The sequence below is a fragment of the Protomyctophum bolini genome (genome assembly GCF_963924005.1).
Source record: "Protomyctophum bolini genome assembly, chromosome: 18".
Classification (NCBI taxonomy): Eukaryota; Metazoa; Chordata; class Actinopteri; order Myctophiformes; family Myctophidae; genus Protomyctophum; species Protomyctophum bolini.
This window is the reverse complement of record NC_137879.1, coordinates 28,367,689-28,386,770: the sequence shown is the minus strand read 5'-3', so window position 1 is coordinate 28,386,770 and position 19,082 is coordinate 28,367,689. Positions and strand designations below refer to the sequence as shown.

Sequence of the window (19,082 nt, the reverse complement as noted above, 5' to 3'; positions counted from 1 at the left end):
ACTGTGTGTTCCCAGCAATTCAAGACCTGTCTGACTGACTGTCTGTGTCTCTCTCTCTCTCTCTCTCTCTCTCTCTCTCTCTCTCTCTCTTTCTCTTTCTCTTTCTCTCTGTCTCTGTCTCTGTCCGTCTGTCCGTCTGTCCGTCTGTCTGTCTGTCTGTCTCTCTCTCTCTCTCTCTCTCTCTCTGTCTCTCTCTCTCTCTCTCTCGTTCATTTATTTGTATAAAACACTGTGGAAGCAGACATCCAAACATCCCTCATGTGCCTCAGTGCCTCCGCTGCAATTCCACCAAAGCCCATAATTAGTGGCTAAGGCTGAAACAGTGTGATTTCCTCAGCCGTCGTGTTCATAATGTAAACAAGCCCGCCAAAAACAAAAAAGCCTTTTGTGGGAATGAACGATGACTTAATTAACGATTCCCCAGCTAATAAGACTTTCGTTCCCTCGCAGACCTGAGCAAGCACAAGCGCTACGAGATCCGCATGAGTGTGTACAACGCTGTGGGCGAGGGTCCGACCAGCCCACCTAAGGAGGTGTTTGTCGGAGAGGCAGGTGCGTCCCCCGGCGGTCCCGTTCAACTACTCACATTTTAATTGTTTATTTAATTATGTATAACTTTCCTCTTCTATCCCCGGATTTGAACCCTGTTTCCTGCATGTGTGCCAAATGTATTTTCAACATTGAGCTGGGCAGGCAGGGCAGACAAAATACAACCACCTCACTTGTATAAGTTATATTGTATTACATACTCTACCATACAGATTGGTAGCCCACAGCTTGAGCTTGTAGATAGATATGCTGAGTTGACGGTGCCCTGGATCGAACCCATGACCTTGCAGTCGAAAGGAGAGTGCTCTACCGACTGAGCTACCCGAAGTGTAGTAAAAAGTAAAAGGTTTGCCTCTGAGATGCAGTGGAGTAGAAGTATGTATTATTAGATACTTGAGTAAACATACTTTCCACCACGGCCTCCATTCACCAAGAGGGGCTTTTTCACGTCATTTCAATCAGGACCTTGTCTTCGTGACTGCTCAAATATTTGACTACCCTGCCTGCCTGTGTGCGTGCCTGTGTGTGTGCGTGCGTGTGTGCGTGCGTGCATGCGAGGATTAGGCTGTCTGCGTACGGGCAGCCATGGCAACCTGCTCGCTGAAATTGGTTCTCTTTATGAGCTCCTTGGGATTTCAGGTGTAATTTGTTCTTGGTAAATCCCCCCCAGCCCGCCTGTGGCTGTGTAGGTTAAAGAGTTTAGATTGAGGACTGGCTTTATAGGCTCCGTCATCGCCAGGCCACACACCAAGTAAGAAAAACAAAAGGAAACTGCCAACTGTTTTCAAAAAGTCATGAAAATGGCAGAACGGAATTAGCCAATCGCAAGCTTCAACTAGACCTTCAGGCGACAGACCTTCAGGCGACACGTGATTAATGTAATGTTTTTTTGTCTTTTCCCCGTTGTTGCGCCGTCCGTCACAGTGCCCACGGCGCCGCCCCAGAACGTGGCTATCCAAACGGCTACAGCGACGCAGCTGGATGTGACGTGGGACCCTCCCCCCCTGGACGCCCAGAACGGAGACATCCAGGGCTACAAGGTGAGGATGTGACGTGTACTTTCCACCCCTGGTGGTCACATACGCTCTGCAGTAAATATGTGGCCTTGTTCATGTGAACCAATATGTCCTCAGACACCACCTTTACGTGGGCGCATAATATGACATGTTGTTTATTGTTTATTAGGATTCCCATTTGTCTTCCTGGGGGTTGAGAAACATTTTAATAAAGACATTGCTTACAGTTGTTCACAATAACTATAATCTAAATAAATAAATACAATTTAAAGTAGTGCAATTGAAACTAAACAAAAATCACGTTCAACCTGCCTCCTCCTACAGGTGTATTAGTGAGAGTTAACTGACCTCTCAGGGTCCCTCTCTGCCTCCTACAGGTGTATTAGTGGGAGTTAACTCACCTCTCAGGGTCCCTCTCTGCCTCCTACAGGTGTATTAGTGGGAGTTAACTCACCTCTCAGGGTCCCTCTCTGCCTCCTCCTACAGGTGTATTAGTGGGAGTTAACTGACCTCTCAGGGTCCCTCTCTGCCTCCTACAGGTGTATTAGTGGGAGTTAACTCACCTCTCAGGGTCCCTCTCTGCCTCCTCCTACAGGTGTATTAGTGGGAGTTAACTCACCTCTCAGGGTCCCTCTCTGCCTCCTCCTACAGGTGTATTAGTGGGAGTTAACTCACCTCTCAGGGTCCCTCTCTGCCTCCTCCTACAGGTGTATTAGTGAGAGTTAACTCACCTCTCAGGGTCCCTCTCTGCCTCCTCCTACAGGTGTATTAGTGAGAGTTAACTCACCTCTCAGGGTCCCTCTCTGCCTCCTACAGGTGTATTAGTGAGAGTTAACTCACCTCTCAGGGTCCCTCTCTGCCTCCTCCTACAGGTGTATTAGTGAGAGTTAACTCACCTCTCAGGGTCCCTCTCTGCCTCCTACAGGTGTATTAGTGAGAGTTAACTCACCTCTCAGGGTCCCTCTCTGCCTCCTCCTACAGGTGTATTAGTGGGAGTTAACTCACCTCTCAGGGTCCCTCTCTGCCTCCTCCTACAGGTGTATTAGTGGGAGTTAACTCACCTCTCAGGGTCCCTCTCTGCCTCCTCCTACAGGTGTATTAGTGGGGGTTAACTCACCTCTCAGGGTCCCTCTCTGCCTCCTCCTACAGGTGTATTAGTGGGGGTTAACTCACCTCTCAGGGTCCCTCTCTGCCTCCTCCTACAGGTGTATTAGTGGGAGTTAACTCACCTCTCAGGGTCCCTCTCTGCCTCCTCCTACAGGTGTATTAGTGAGAGTTAACTCACCTCTCAGGGTCCCTCTCTGCCTCCTCCTACAGGTGTATTAGTGGGAGTTAACTCACCTCTCAGGGTCCCTCTCTGCCTCCTCCTACAGGTGTATTAGTGGGAGTTAACTGACCTCTCAGGGTCCCTCTCTGCCTCCTCCTACAGGTGTATTAGTGGGAGTTAACTCACCTCTCAGGGTCCCTCTCTGCCTCCTCCTACAGGTGTATTAGTGGGAGTTAACTCACCTCTCAGGGTCCCTCTCTGCCTCCTCCTACAGGTGTATTAGTGAGAGTTAACTCACCTCTCAGGGTCCCTCTCTGCCTCCTCCTACAGGTGTATTAGTGGGAGTTAACTCACCTCTCAGGGTCCCTCTCTGCCTCCTCCTACAGGTGTATTAGTGAGAGTTAACTCATCTCTCAGGGTCCCTCTCTGCCTCCTACAGGTGTATTAGTGGGAGTTAACTCACCTCTCAGGGTCCCTCTCTGCCTCCTACAGGTGTATTAGTGGGAGTTAACTCACCTCTCAGGGTCCCTCTCTGCCTCCTCCTACAGGTGTATTAGTGAGAGTTAACTCACCTCTCAGGGTCCCTCTCTGCCTCCTCCTACAGGTGTATTTCTGGGAGTTAACTCACCTCTCAGGGTCCCTCTCTGCCTCCTCCTACAGGTGTATTAGTGGGAGTTAACTCACCTCTCAGGGTCCCTCTCTGCCTCCTACAGGTGTATTTCTGGGAGTTAACTCACCTCTCAGGGTCCCTCTCTGCCTCCTCCTACAGGTGTATTAGTGGGAGTTAACTCACCTCTCAGGGTCCCTCTCTGCCTCCTACAGGTGTATTAGTGAGAGTTAACTCACCTCTCAGGGTCCCTCTCTGCCTCCTCCTACAGGTGTATTAGTGGGAGTTAACTCACCTCTCAGGGTCCCTCTCTGCCTCCTCCTACAGGTGTATTAGTGGGAGTTAACTCACCTCTCAGGGTCCCTCTCTGCCTCCTCCTACAGGTGTATTAGTGGGAGTTAACTCACCTCTCAGGGTCCCTCTCTGCCTCCTACAGGTGTATTAGTGAGAGTTAACTCATCTCTCAGGGTCCCTCTCTGCCTCCTCCTACAGGTGTATTAGTGGGAGTTAACTCACCTCTCAGGGTCCCTCTCTGCCTCCTACAGGTGTATTAGTGGGAGTTAACTCACCTCTCAGGGTCCCTCTCTGCCTCCTCCTACAGGTGTATTAGTGGGAGTTAACTCACCTCTCAGGGTCCCTCTCTGCCTCCTACAGGTGTATTAGTGAGAGTTAACTCATCTCTCAGGGTCCCTCTCTGCCTCCTCCTACAGGTGTATTAGTGGGAGTTAACTCACCTCTCAGGGTCCCTCTCTGCCTCCTCCTACAGGTGTATTAGTGAGAGTTAACTCACCTCTCAGGGTCCCTCTCTGCCTCCTACAGGTGTATTAGTGGGAGTTAACTCACCTCTCAGGGTCCCTCTCTGCCTCCTCCTACAGGTGTATTAGTGGGAGTTAACTCACCTCTCAGGGTCCCTCTCTGCCTCCTACAGGTGTATTAGTGAGAGTTAACTCACCTCTCAGGGTCCCTCTCTGCCTCCTCCTACAGGTGTATTAGTGGGAGTTAACTCACCTCTCAGGGTCCCTCTCTGCCTCCTCCTACAGGTGTATTAGTGGGGGTTAACTCACCTCTCAGGGTCCCTCTCTGCCTCCTCCTACAGGTGTATTTCTGGGAGTTCCAGCGTAAGAACGAGACGGAGCGCCTGCGGACCCTCTTCATGCCGGAGGGAGGGGTGAAGCTGAAGAACCTGACGGGCTACACCACCTACATGATCAGCGTGGCCCCCTTCAACGCCGCGGGCGACGGGCCCCGCAGCCCCGCTACCAGGGGCCGCACGCAGCAAGCGGGTAAGAGCGGACACTGGAAAATTACAAAAGAAAATACATTATTCTAATTACTTCTAATTAAAGATCAGGCGGCTGCTGCTGTCTCTCTCCGTCTCTCTTGGAGTTTTGGTTAGGGTAGGGTTAGGGTTAGGTCCAATGAAATATCATTCGAAACAACGTCTGAAACGACAAAGTACTACTATGCAGGAAAATAAAAACTAAATACACGGTACTGTAGCTAAAACAGAAAAACAACAGCAAGGACACAGTAAAAAAACTACTTGAGACACATAACTGAAGCATACAAGATGCAGTGAGATTTAAAAGTCTCGATGGTTTGACGTGGGAGGGGAGCGCATTCCATAATGTGGGGACCAAGACAGAAAAGGCTCGGTCACCTTTCTTGTCTTATAGCGGGTCTTCTTTGTGACCTTAGCACGTTTTCGTTCACAGGAAGTAATAAAGATTGGCCTTTTAGGGAGTTTTGATATAAAAATATACATACAAATGTAGAGTTTTTCATTTCACCAGGTCTTTAACCCTCTGATTCTCAACATTTGGGGCTTATGGATTCCTTCAAGAACTTTACAAATCCCACCATTGGGAGAGAAAACAAGAACTCTCAATGTGGGATGTTTACACTGCAGAGAGAAAAAAATAAGAAAAAGGAAGACAAATCCAGTCATTGTAAGCTTTAATATGAAGATGACGGGGCGGTAATTGCTGCTGTCAGCATGCCAAACAACATTAGCAGCAGTACACTCCCAGAGTGTCTCAATGCAACCACAAAGAACTGCTTCAACCCAGTCTACTTGAAACCCCAAAGGCTTATTACTACAGGCCCCTCTATATACCAAATACCTTCACCAAAACAGTGCATTGCGTTGAGAGCTTGTAGATAGGCTATTATTGACGATTGTTTGGCCCAGATTTGGGACACATGGTGTAGTTTGAATAATGTTGATGAGGGACTTGTCAGGTCATCAACATCATCTCAAAGAACCCAGCGGTTCCTTGGCCTTACTCCCTTCATCTCTCTCTCTCTCTCTCTCTCTCTCTCTCTCTCTCTCTTACTGACTCAGGGTTGAATTGCACTGAAGGACACATTTGGCACACTGCTCATCCTCCCCTCCCTCCTTCCTTCCTGTTGTACAATTCACTTTCAAATGAGTTATTCATCCATAAACTCCCCCTCAATAAATAGTTGTTGTTTTTTCTTTTCTCTGTTACAGTTTTGGTGTGTTTAGTATCCCATGAGTTAGTGGAGGGGAGGAGGGCCTCTTATTGGCTCGCCACACTGCTACACAGAGGAGGAGGAAGCATTTTGACATGGAGGGAGAGAGAGAGAGAGAGACAGAGAGAGAGAGAGAGAGAGAGAGGGAGGGGGGTAGAGAGAGAGAGACTGGTTCGATAGATAGCCAGAGTTCTTTTTCTTTTCGGTCGGACAAAGGGGGCTTTTGTGCTGCTGGGAGCGTCTCCACTACTCGTGCTTGAGCGCTTTACGAGACAACGAGGCCAGCTGTGTCCCAAAGCACAGTGGTGTCACAAGCCCGTCCATCTGTAGCGCGCATGGCCCTCCATCGCGGCCCCCCCGGGTCATCACATCCCCCCGCCCCCCCGGGTCATCACATCCAGCCCCCGGCCCGCCGATGAACGCTGCACTCACATGACCCGGGTTGGGGTCAAGTACTATTTGCAGATCTGTCGTGGTATTTGTTTTAGAGCTATATAGACGCCTCACAGAGTGCAACATGGGTGGGGTGTGTGTGTGTGTGTGTGTGTGTGTGTGTGTGTGTGTGTGTGTGTGTGTGTGTGTGTGTGTGTGTGTGTGTGTGTATGTGTGTGCGCGTGTGCGTGTGCGTGCGTGCCCCTGTCAGGCTCAGGATTACTGGTGTGAGTTGGAAACGTTCTGAGTTGCCTTATGTATGTTTGTAGATCAGTGAATGCCACAGTGAAAAGGGCACATGCACATCATTGCTGTCGGGACCGAAACCTAATATCTCCAACATGTTATGTGGTTTCTTTCCGTAAATGAACGGCGTACTGGATCATACTACAGCGTCACACAAAGGCATCAAAAGTTTGAATATTGAATTTCCAAAACGGCGTGCGCTGTGCGTGCGTGTCTGTGAGCATCCGTGCTCGGCAACTTCCCCCTGGTGGGTGAATAAAGGAAAAGAAAGAACAGCTTTGTCTTTGTTTTTTATTATTGATCATTTCCCCTTCTGTCAAATTGACCTATGACCTCTGTGTTTTGGCGCTCTAGCCCCCAGCTCGCCCAGCTTCATCCACTTCAGCGAGCTGACCACCACCTCGGTCAACGTCTCCTGGGGGGAGCCCACCTACCCCAACGGCATCCTGGAGGGCTACCGCCTCATCTACGAGCCCTGCACGCCCGTGGACGGTAAGACCACCACCCCCCGTTTCTATGTCCTCATCACTGTAGCGTTAAGTCCAGATCATGGTTTTCTTTTCTCTCTTTTGCTCCCCCGATCCGATTCCGATCATTAGATTTTTCGAGTATCTGGCGGTACCGATTTTTCCCGATACGATATTTATCATTTTTTATAGAACCATATCACAATTGTACAATGTCCGAAATCAGAATGACAAGACGCAGGGATTAAAGCCAAAGCAGACCCCCCCCCCCCCCCCACCCCCAACAAATCCTCTCCTCTCTTTTTTTTTGTTCTTCTTCTTTTAAACATTTCCCTGCTCAAAATGGCTGCTTGTACCACCCGAAGGGTTAATGCACCCGATTAATATTGATATTAATCATTATTGTTAATCACGTCTTTCAATCAATGTTTAGGCTCAGATCAAGCGGAGTGTGTATTCATCCTAAGCTAATAAGCTATAAGCTAACCATCGACCATGACCTTGAACAACCTCTCCATTGCTCCTGAACACTATACTCATCACAACCCTCTCTGGCGTACCGCCTAAAAACATCATTCACTGCTGCTTAATAAAGAACTCACAATTAAAGTTGAACTATGTTTGTCATCTTAACACCATTCCTGCTCTCTGTGTGTGTGTGTGTGTGTGTGTGTGTGTGTGTGTGTGTGTGTGTGTGTGTGTGTGTGTGTGTGTGTGTGTGTGTGTGTGTGTGTGTGTGTGTGTGTGTGTGTGTGTGTGTGTGTGTGTGTGTGTGTGTGTGTGTGTGTGTGTGTGTGTGCGCCGTGCACTCGCTCCAAGGAATAGTTTAGCATTTTTCATTTGTTTTGATTACATTTTCAATTCGGCTTACTTTTTTGTTTTCAATTTCACTTCAGTTTTAATCAGCGTTTAAAGCAGTTCTGCTTGTTTAGCTTTGTTTCTAATTGAGTTCTTTATTAGTTTTTTTTTATTATTATTTCTTTTATATGGGGTATTTGCCAGGGATGCAATCTAAAAAGTCAGACAAGGTATTGTGTAATATAAGCTAACGCTCTGGCACAGCCAAGTGTATTATGGAAGCTAGATTTCATACAGGCTCATCTACATATATTCTCACCCAAAATGCTAAGCGTAAAATTGACAGTTGAAGATGAAAACCAAGGACCTTTTTTCTCTACAATTTTAGTTTGCTTTACTTGGTGTTGTATACACAAAAGAAGCAATATTATTATATTAGCCAAGCCTCATTGTTAATTGTATTTAAGGGATAGATTGAAAAATCTATCCCCGGCGGGGGCTGTCCACCTCTGAACAGCGCTTAGTGGGTCAATGGAGACCCAATTGTTCTCCGGTTCCAACTCCGATGTTGTGGATTTAAGAGGTTTTAAAGGGACATTTCACCGCTGGAAGAAACTGCAATTACTCAATGTTAATAGTATAGATAACAGTAGCACAATTTGAAATTTGCACCCTATGGCCAGAAACATAATGTAATGCTTTGGTGCACTCACCTCACCTTGTGGAGAGGGGGAGGGCTGTCTTACTGAGACAACATGTAGTCCAGGAAGGAAGTGAGACCAGTGTATGTGACATCACAGACACTTTGAAATACTAACGTACCTAAAAATATATCTAAAAACACATTACATTAAAAAAACTAAACAGGACAGTGTTTCTTGTCTCCCAAACAAGCCATTTCTTACAATGGAGGTCTGCCAGCGTGTCACCCGCATGTGAACATCTGGATGTGTAATGTGTCGTATTCTGCGTGGCACAGCTAACTGGCCTCTGTCGCCACGTTGTGGCAGACATATATTTAAAATAAGATCTGGTTGCAAAAGGAGTGAAGTGGCCCTTTAAGTAAAAATAGAAATCGCATCTAGCTTTCATAATTTAGTTCATTGTAGTTCTCAATAATAACTTTGGTTTGTGAATGCGTGTGTCTGCGTACCCCTGCGTGCGTGCGTGCATCCGTGTATGTGATATGTCTGCATTGGGCTTCGTGTGGGCGTGTGTGTCAGTTTGTCTCCTCCATGTTGCTTTGCTTGGCCACACGGCCCTGCTTGCTGCGTGTATTCTTTCTAAAGACGTCCCTCTAAATGTGACGTGTGTCTGTCCAGACTGTGCCGACTGTCTCCGCTCCCCCTCCCCCCCAGGAGTCAGCAAGATAGTGACGGTGGACGTGAAGGGGAGCGGCCCCTTCTGGCTGAAGATCAAGGACCTGGCGGATGGCGTCACCTATAACTTCCGCATCCGTGCCAAGACCTTCATCTATGGGCCCGAGGTGGAGGCCAACATCACCACCGGCCCTGGGGAAGGTAAACGCCCCCTAACCCTAACCTAAGACCTCCATCTATATGGGCCCGAGGTGGAGGCCAACATCACCACCGGCCCTGGGGAAGGTAAACGCCCCCTAACCCTAACCTAAGACCTTCATCTATACTCTATGGGCCCGAGGTGGAGGCCAACATCACCACCGGCCCTGGGGAAGGTAAACACCCCCTAACCCTAACCTAAGACCTTCATCTATACTCTATGGGCCCGAGGTGGAGGCCAACATCACCACCGGCCCTGGGGAAGGTAAACACCCCCTAACCCTAACCTAAGACCTTCATCTATACTCTATGGGCCCGAGGTGGAGGCCAACATCACCACCGGCCCTGGGGAAGGTAAACGCCCCCTAACCCTAACCTAAAACCTTCATCTATACTCTATGGGCCCGAGGTGGAGGCCAACATCACCACCGGCCCTGGGGAAGGTAAACGCCCCCTAACCCTAACCTAAGACCTTCATCTATACTCTATGGGCCCGAGGTGGAGGCCAACATCACCACCGGCCCTGGGGAAGGTAAACGCCCCCTAACCCTAACCTAAAACCTTCATCTATACTCTATGGGCCCGAGGTGGAGGCCAACATCACCACCGGCCCTGGGGAAGGTAAACGCCCCCTAACCCTAACCTAAGACCTTCATTTATACTCTATGGGCCCGAGGTGGAGGCCAACATCACCACCGGCCCTGGGGAAGGTAAACGCCCCCTAACCCTAACCTAAGACCTTCATCTATACTCTATGGGCCCGAGGTGGAGGCCAACTGGCCCTGGGGAAGGTAAAAAGCCCTGTACATGCTCCCTGTCTGAACATTGACAGAACTTGTTTTACAAGTACAAATACTTCAAAATTGTTCTTAAGTACAGTACTTAAATAAATTAGAGATGTCCCGATACTGTATCGGTAAAGTATCGGTATCGGCCCTTATTTGTCATATCGGTTCATATCGGTATCAGCCAATATGCCAGTCTAACCACCGATTCAACACAGGGGTTGACACTATGGCAGGTAAATAAAATGTTGGGGCATGTGGAGCTTGCTTTGGAGTTTCCCAAACTGCAATAAGTGCACATTTGAGTGAGTCTTCTATAAACACAACACGAGATCACAACACATGGTATCGGTATTCGGTATCGGCTAACACAAAAAAAAGTGTATCGAGACAGCTTTTTACCTCTCTTTCTCTCTATCTTTCATTCATTCCTCCATCTGTGTGTCGTGACTGCTCTTGTATCTTACTGACTCACCTGTCAGTGAGGAGCCCCCACCGAGAGGACGTGGGGCCTCCGTCCTACTCCTCCCACCCCACAACACTCCCTGCTGACAGATAACCCCCCCACCGTGGGAGTGCACATAGTGACAAACTATCACCCTCTGTGCCCAGAAGTCGGGCAGTGTGATATATTTACTGCCAACGGTGAAAGCAAAGCAGGCGATAGGCCTATAGTCTGAAAGAGACGGGCTGAGGAGAGGTAGTTACTCTCCGGTGACCATGATGAATAAAGAACCTGTCGAAAGAAATGGCAGAACATCCGCCCACCTCCGTGACAAAGTGTCCACGGCCTGTCGAAGCGATAGCCAGGTATTCAAATCACAGCTCTGGACTCAGTGCGTGAATGCTTCAGTCGCTCGAGAGACGACGGAACAATTGCCAACAAAGTTATATAATGGTCGATATATATATCCGCCAAAACGAATAGGCCTATCGTCCCAATCAAACCAAAATTGGGATTAATGAAAAACAAACCCGAAGGATATCACCAAAATCACAGGTTTTTACTTATAGGTTATGCAACAGCAGGTATGGTTTGTTTGTCATTTTTAATTCCATGCGCTGAACGGATTATGTGATTCAGTCAGTCTAATATGATCAAAGTCACGAGGACATCTTTGAGAAAATGATTAGTTTGTCCATGGCAGCGGTTCAATGACTGTCTCTCGGTCCTTAACCACCAGACAGTCCTCTCACACATGGTAGAGCAGTGTTTGGTTGCGTTCAGGCAGAAACCTCCATATTTTAACTTTTTGTGTAAATGAACGCCCTACTTGATCATAGAAGTATCACACAAAAGCATCAAAAGTAGCAGATTCACAAGGTCATCAGAAACACCACAAGTGGCTCAGGATTCAGATCACGGACAAAGGAAGCATCGTCTCTTCCATAATGTGGCGACTGCCAATTATCACAGACACTGAACACAATGTAGCCAATGCCTGACTCTTGGCTTTGTGCATGCAATCTGCAGGCCTCTCACACGTGCACACTAGGGTGACCAGATGTCCTCATTTCCAAGACTTTTCGGGCGTCCCACAAATCGATACCCTGTCCCACATTGTGACTGGCAGGCATCAGTGTTCAAATGTCCTAATACTTAGTCGAGTCGCCTAATAGTTGTCTTTCTGTTGTAAAGCACTCTCATTGTCTCTTTTCCTGCTAAATGTGTTTTTAAGCCTGTCAAAATAGCATGAGAAATATCCCCTATAGGCTACAGGTCCACCATACCACCCATGGCCAAATTTATTTTAAAACAAAATGTGAGACGACAGATCAGGGATATAAAATGATACGATATACAAAATGATATTAGGCTTATGGTCGAATATGACATCAAGGCATTTAATAGCGTCCCTCAAATGAACGCACACACACACGCGCGCGCACACACACACACACGCACACACACACACACACACACACACGCACACACTCTGAGTCATCAGCCAGGTCACCTCATGGCTACAACACGTTTATTTTTCCCTCCCTCTCTCTATCCAGGAGCCCCGGGACCCCCTGGAGAGCCCTTCATCACCCGCTACGGCTCGGCCCTGACCATCCACTGGGCCAGCGGAGACCCCGGGCGCTCCCCCATCACCCGCTACGTCATCGAGGCCCGACCGTCGGGTAAGACCATGGTTTTGAAACCACTTGAACCCATACTCTGTATATGGTTGACCCGGAGTCCCTCAGGGCTCTGTACGGTTTAGACTAGTCATTGGTTAGACCAGTCATTAGTCCTACAACTACAACCTATCTCTAACCGGGGTGCATACTTAGTTTAGACTATAATAATAATAATATCTCAAACTTATATAGCGCTTTTCTGAATACCCAAAGACGCTTTACATGGAGGGGCTTTACAGAGGTAACAACAAATAAAAACTACTTTATTAGAAAAAAAGGAAATAAAACACTAAAAGCTAAAGAACATTAAAAGACAGTGAAAAGGGTTGGATTTACTTGCGACCCATAACAATGGGTTCCAACTCCCGTGACCCAAAAATGGCCGGGGGCCGACCCACTGTTTGGGGGAAACACTTTTTTTCACAGCCATCTGTCAAAAACCTGAAACCCACTAGAGAGATAACGGCATTATTGAAAGTGGTGGGAAGAGTAAACAGATGCTATACCAGCCTGTGTGTGTGTGTGTGTGTGTGTGTGTGTGGTGCGTGTTCGCACACGTATTACTGAACTTCGTCTCGTTCCTGACCGCATCCCTGTCGTGGCAATAATGACTTTAACCCAGTATTATTAACCCAGTAGTATTACAAATGGCAATGGTCAATCACCGTCCTGAAATGTTGATGTCATCACTGTGTGTGTGTGTGTGTGTGTGTGTGTGTGTGTGTGTGTGTGCGTGCGTGCCACTTCTTCCTTAATGTGCTATTGATTGCGGGGCTGAGATTGAGACAAACGGCATCTGGTTTCAGGTGTGATTGACATGATGATGTTGATGCATATTGGGACACTCTCGCAGGAAGAGATGGATTCTCAAACAGTGGGTCACAGACCCATTTTGAGGGCATAAATATGTCCTTCGTCTAAATGTCCTACAGTTAAAGTAAAATAACTTTGGCACGCCATAACCCCTGGTTGTTTCCATTGGGGTCCTGAACTGAAGTGAACCCTGAAATCAGCCCCATTCATGTTGTTTTCTCAGGCAGAGAGCCAGCAGCTCTCACACTTTTTATTTTACTAATGTCTGCCCACCGTTTTATGATGTATGGCCGCTGTTAATGTTACAGCCACACTTAAACTGATGGATTGCATAATGTTTGTTGATGTTATGAATTGCCCCGAGCGCTGCCAGCCAGAACCCGCTGCATTTATATCAAATAAACATTGTAAAAACCAGCATGTTTGTCAAAGGCATATTGATATTTATTCAATTCAAACGTTTTATAACTCCATCTCACGCCGGCCTGCAGTGGCTCATACTTAACCCCAGATTCATACTTGGTCACACACAGGAAATAGCCATTCTACAAGTTTGTAGATCGTCTATTTTTGGGCGCCCGACCCTCAAACTTTGGGTCGGGGTCCCCAAAATGATGTTGAGGAGGTTGTTTTCTCACTCAACCCGAAAAAGTTGACAACGACTGGCCTACATAATCCTCTGTGTTTGCAGATGAGGGCCTGTGGGACATCCTGATCAAGGACATCCCCAAGGAAGTGACGTCACACACCTTCAACATGGACATCCTGAAGCAAGGGGTCAGCTACGACTTCCGGGTCATCGGGGTTAACGACTATGGCTATGGCTCGCCCAGCCTGCCTTCTCCTTCCATATCCGGTAAACCTAACTATAAGTACATGTACTCAACCTTCACCTTCCATATCCGGTAAAGTAACTAAGTGCATGTACTGAAGTATACTCCTTTTCTATATTCGGCGAGGCGTGATTTCATTTTGTTCGTTTATCGTGGTTTCTCAACTGACGGCTCGCGACCTAAAGGGAAGGACACTTCTGAAGAACAACGTTCTGACAAGGGACCTTGTTCGCAAAGATTACTTGAATAGATAGACAAACTTATTTAAAACTACACTTAACTTTTTCAATTGACTGTTATTTGTATTTGTATTATCATCTTTCACTGGTATAGGCTATATGTTTCACAATAACCATTCCATATCAATGTGTTTTTGACAACTTCCCCAAGCACTATATTTAGTGATAGCTCTGAGAATCTGGTCAGATAAGCTCAACTGTCTGTAGCAAAATATAAAGTGTGCGGAAACCAAGAGAAGGAAGAAGGGAGAGGGCAAATATACCATTAATGTATTTGTTGTTCATTTCATTTAAAGTTAAAAGCCTACATACAATGTCTGACAATTCTGTTTCAGAAATATTCTCTGCATTGCACTCATGATTTTGAGTACAATGCAGATGGAACCTCATTTTGTCCAAAACGGTAACAGTACCAGCTCAAAATGGCACAGTTTTAAAGCTTGCGGATCTGCTACTTTTGATGCTTTTGTGTGACACTGTAGTGTGATCAAGTGCCGGCGTTAATACGCTAAACCCGCTATTTGTTTAATGTGTTTAATTTGCCGTTTTAAAATAATTAAAAATATAGAGAAGATTTGTCCCAGACTTGGTGACGAGGCCATCGCATTATGATGACGAAACCGGAAATCGAGCCATCCTCTGGGCTGCTAGGGCTTCTGGGAAAATGAGCTCAATGCAAGTGAACGGGCTGTTTGTTTGGACTACAACATGCTGTGCAGGCTGTTCTCGTCTCGCATTGTCATGGCGGCTGGTTTTGCTCATCAACAACAAACGATCAGACTATTTTCGTGGTTGAAAGCTGCAAATATTTTGGCGTATGCTCCAAAGGTAATAAAATAAATCCAGGCAGCGTAGAATATTGGATTAAATAGCGGGGAACGCGGGTTACCTGCAGTAGACCTGTTAATTTACGAGAAAGATTTTAGGTGTGGGTCCACTGATCTAACCACGCCATCTCCCTCCAGCTCAGAAGGTGGCGCCGTTCTATGAGGAGTGGTGGTTCCTGGTGGTGGTGGCCCTGGTGGGCCTCATCTTCATCCTGTTGCTGGTCTTCATCCTCATCATCAGAGGGCAGAGCAAGAAGTACGCCAAGAAGTCGGACTCAGGTGGGTTCAATCACGTTAATTAAGGCCATTTAGTCATCTGTGTCACCTTGCAGCTTTTAACCACTTTAACCATTATCTGTTGAATGCTAGCTGTTGAAAAATAGCTACACCTCCCTGCCATTGTAAAATACCCGGTAACCTGAGACCTCTCGTGGCTTATTGCTTAATAATTCTGTGGGTCCACTGACATAGAAACATAGGATTTTAAGAAAACGGTCATGATTTAGAAGACTATATCAGCCAGGTCTTAATGGGTTAGAGGTCACTGCTTCTCAGGTGGGTTCACGCGCTGTTATGGCCTTTCATAGTCCAGTTTTCGGTGAAGACGTGACCACCAAAACGAGCAGTGACCACTGCGGCATAACGTCATATTGTAGTTTTCGGTGGTCACCTCTTCTTCTTCACCGACAACTGGACTATATGAATCGGCCTTTAGAGGACACTGCTCAGCTGAGTTACACTGAAGTGTTTCCATGTGAGCCAACATGCCAAATAGCAGCACCCCAACTCTGTTTGACCACAATGGAACAGAGCCTTCATTAGTATCATCAGTGAAGGAAGTCGGAAGAGGCCTGGAAGTAGGAAGAATTATTTCAAAAATGAGGTATATGTGCAATAAGGGATATTGGCTCACGACCCCAAAACATGGGTCCCAACCAACTGTTTGGAAAACACTGGTTTAGAATCAGTGGTTTTAGGCAAATGAGCAGCTGTTCTGTCTGCTCTGTATTATCACTGCAACATGTTCTAGTGAAGTCACACCAGGAACATTAAAACTGAGTGTGTCTGAAAACTAGAACATCTGTTTGTATCTCTTATAAGCAATAATCAAACACCATTAGTTTTTTTAAACTGTGACTACTTGTTGCTATGCCAGCTACAGGTAAGCATGGCATGGCAAACGTGATATTGCAACATATAGACCTACTGTATGTTGTAACTATATGTCTGACTCTGTAACTCTGAAAGTGTAAAATGGAACCAAATGGACCTGTAAGACACGGGTCCTTTTGGTTCCATTTGTACACTCTCAGAGTCAAATTAACCCTTGGGGTCCGGGGTAGTCCCGAAGGGGGTTCCAGGGGGTCCCCAGCTAGTAGTATGTAGTTAACATAGCGTCACAAGCATTTTATCAATCACTTTATGCATTTGTACCGCATGCTTGTACATCTGCTACTTTTGAGAATTTTTATTTATTTTTCCTGAGAGACATAGAGAAAGACTGATGAGGATCTATACTTGCTCATTACGTTCAGCACTGACATCAGCGGGACCATTTCCCCTGGCTCAGCACTTCTACTGCTACACGGGCGCTATAGCTGCCAGGGCTGTCTGCCGGCCTGCCTGCCTGGGGGCTGGGCAGCGGAGGGCATGGGGGGGAGACCCTGTGGGTCCCCCATGCCCATCTCTCTGCCTGCCTGCCTGCCTGCCTGCCTGGGGGCTGGGCAGCGGAGGGCATGGGGGGGAGACCCTGTGGGTTCCCCATGCCCATCTCTCTGCCTGCCTGCCTGGGGGCTGGGAAGCGGAGGGCATGGGAGGGGGTCCCCCATGCCCATCTCTCTGACTGATGGAGGAGGAGGAGGGGGAATAAATACAAGAGAGTCCTTCTCTTTCCAACACAAAGACGGTCTCACAGCCTCCCACCATGCAGGGCCGCACTGCCAAGAGAAAGCACTGGAGCGACCCACTGCTTTCTGCGTGTGTGTGTGTGTGTGTGTGTGTGTGTGTGTGTGTGTGTGTGTGTGTGTGTGTGTGTGTGTGTGCGTGTGCGTGTTCTTTCCACTCTTTCACTCTGTTTCTCTATCTTTCCCTGCTTTTCTTCCCTGTCATTCAGTGCCTATCATGTTCGTATGTATGTGTGCTTTTCTCCATATTCTCTCTCTCTCTCTCTCTCTCTCTCTCTCTCTCTCTCTCTCTCTCCATTTGCGTAACCACCACTTAACCTCAAATAGCTCTTCTAGAGCCCTTCTAAAGCAGTAAATTGTTCTAATCCAACTCTATATGGTGGTCGGTGGTGGTGGGAGGGGGGGGGGGGGGAGGGGCAGCACTGTCAGGCAGGTTCAGGGTGCTGTTATGCTGAATTTAAATCTTACTCTCCACCGGCAAGTTCCGAAATGCGACGAAAGCAACCATCGGCACGAAACAAAGTAGAAATGAGGCTCCATTTACAATTCAGGCATTTAGCAATTTAGCAGACGCTCTTAATCCAGAGCGTCTAGTATGTATGTGTAAATATATATATATATATATACACAGACATATATATTGAAATTATAGGATGCCAGATCAACAAATGAAGACTGCATGGTCGTAAAGGCTATAGGTCATGTGCTATCTTTACAGCTTCAGTGCTTGACCTTTCAATAGTTTTCACTTTTCACTCAACGTGCAGAGAGAGAATGGCCTTCGCCAACATGCAGACGAACATCGCCAATGTGAATCAGCAGCCTCTCTCTCTCTCTCTGGGTTGAGATAACGGACCCTTTGTGTGGGACATGCAGAGGTTCATTCAAGTGCGATGCATTGTGGGAGTTTGTGTTCTCACACACAGACACAGAGCTCGTTAATGACCAGGATATTGGCCCCGGTAATGAGGAGATTGTACATGCATAGTAACTGTCCGCAGTATAAAGACCTATTCATTCCAATGAGTCGCTTGTTTTGTAATTGAGGTGTTTACCGCGACCTTCCATTGGGACGCATGCATGCGTGCATTCGTTTCATCTGCGCATCTACGGCGCAAATGTTCATCCGTAAATGTTTCTGCACCAATTTGTTCACACACGCACGCACACACGCACATACTCACTCTGTTCATTAATGTATTTACTCACTCACTAGCTCGCACATTCATTCATGTGTTCATTCACTCACTCACTCACCTGATGAAGGCCGTTCACGGCCGAAACGTCTTATTTATGGTGTATTAAATAAAAAGCAAACACCTTGGAGCAAACCTGTGTGCGGACTCTCCTCTCTTCACATTCACTCACTCACTCACTCACTCAGTTCATTCATGTGCTCATTCACACACTTATATGCATTCATTCAACTATTAATTCACTCTCACTCACTCACTAGCTCGCTCATTCGCTGTATTAATTCACACTTGTTCAATTCACTGTCTCACTCACTAGTTCATTCTTTCATGCACTCACTCACTCACTCCCTCAGTCAGGTGGTGTGGCCCTGTTGTGTGACTGTGTTGTGTACCAAGCCCCCAGAAAGGCCCCAGAAAGGCTGGCCCAACGTTGAAGCCGCGAGACGTAGTGGTCAGAGCTGGAGCTGCAGGCGGGCCCCTGCATTTAGCCCCGTACAGCTGGGGTTTGACATTGAGCACTTCCACATTTTGCCCACCAAATCATGGTGCCCAAATAAAATATGCGGAAGTAGAGCGAGTAACTGACTGTGTTGTGTTCACTCAGTGTGTCTGTATGTGTGTCCAGGTAACAACAGTAACTGACTGTGTTGTGTTCACTCAGTGTGTCTGTATGTGTGTCCAGGTAACAACAGTAACTGACTGTGTTGTGTTCACTCAGTGTGTCTGTATGTGTGTCCAGGTAACAACAGTAACTGCAACGCGCTGACGCACGGTGACATGGTCAGCCTGGACGAGGGGCGCTTCCCTGCGCTGGAGCTCAACAACCGACGGCTGTCCGTCAAGAACTCCTTCTGCCGCAAGAACGGCGTCTACACCAGGTCGGTGGTCTCTCTCACACACACACACACACACACACACACACACACACACACACACACACGCACACACACACACACACAC

General features: G+C 47.4%; 1 protein-coding gene across 8 annotated transcripts in view; it reads left to right on the top strand.

Moving 5' to 3' along the window:
* Window positions 1–19,082, top strand: part of LOC308333283 (protein sidekick-2-like) — a 454,209-nt gene that overhangs the window by 411,107 nt on the left and 24,020 nt on the right. For 2 of the 8 annotated variants that reach the window (XM_080789577.1, XM_080789573.1), the window contains exons 35-43: window positions 451–552; window positions 1,474–1,589; window positions 4,536–4,722; window positions 6,968–7,105; window positions 9,237–9,398; window positions 12,185–12,310; window positions 13,815–13,979; window positions 15,161–15,301; window positions 18,862–19,000. In XM_080789577.1, coding sequence (XP_080645703.1) covers window positions 451–552; window positions 1,474–1,589; window positions 4,536–4,722; window positions 6,968–7,105; window positions 9,237–9,398; window positions 12,185–12,310; window positions 13,815–13,979; window positions 15,161–15,301; window positions 18,862–19,000 — 1,276 coding nt within the window. Of the gene's footprint in view, window positions 1–450; window positions 553–1,473; window positions 1,590–4,535; window positions 4,723–6,967; window positions 7,106–9,200; window positions 9,399–12,184; window positions 12,311–13,814; window positions 13,980–15,160; window positions 15,302–18,840; window positions 19,001–19,082 lie in introns of all 8 variants that reach the window. The other 6 variants (XM_080789576.1, XM_080789572.1, XM_080789575.1 and 3 more) reach the window with 3 other exon arrangements.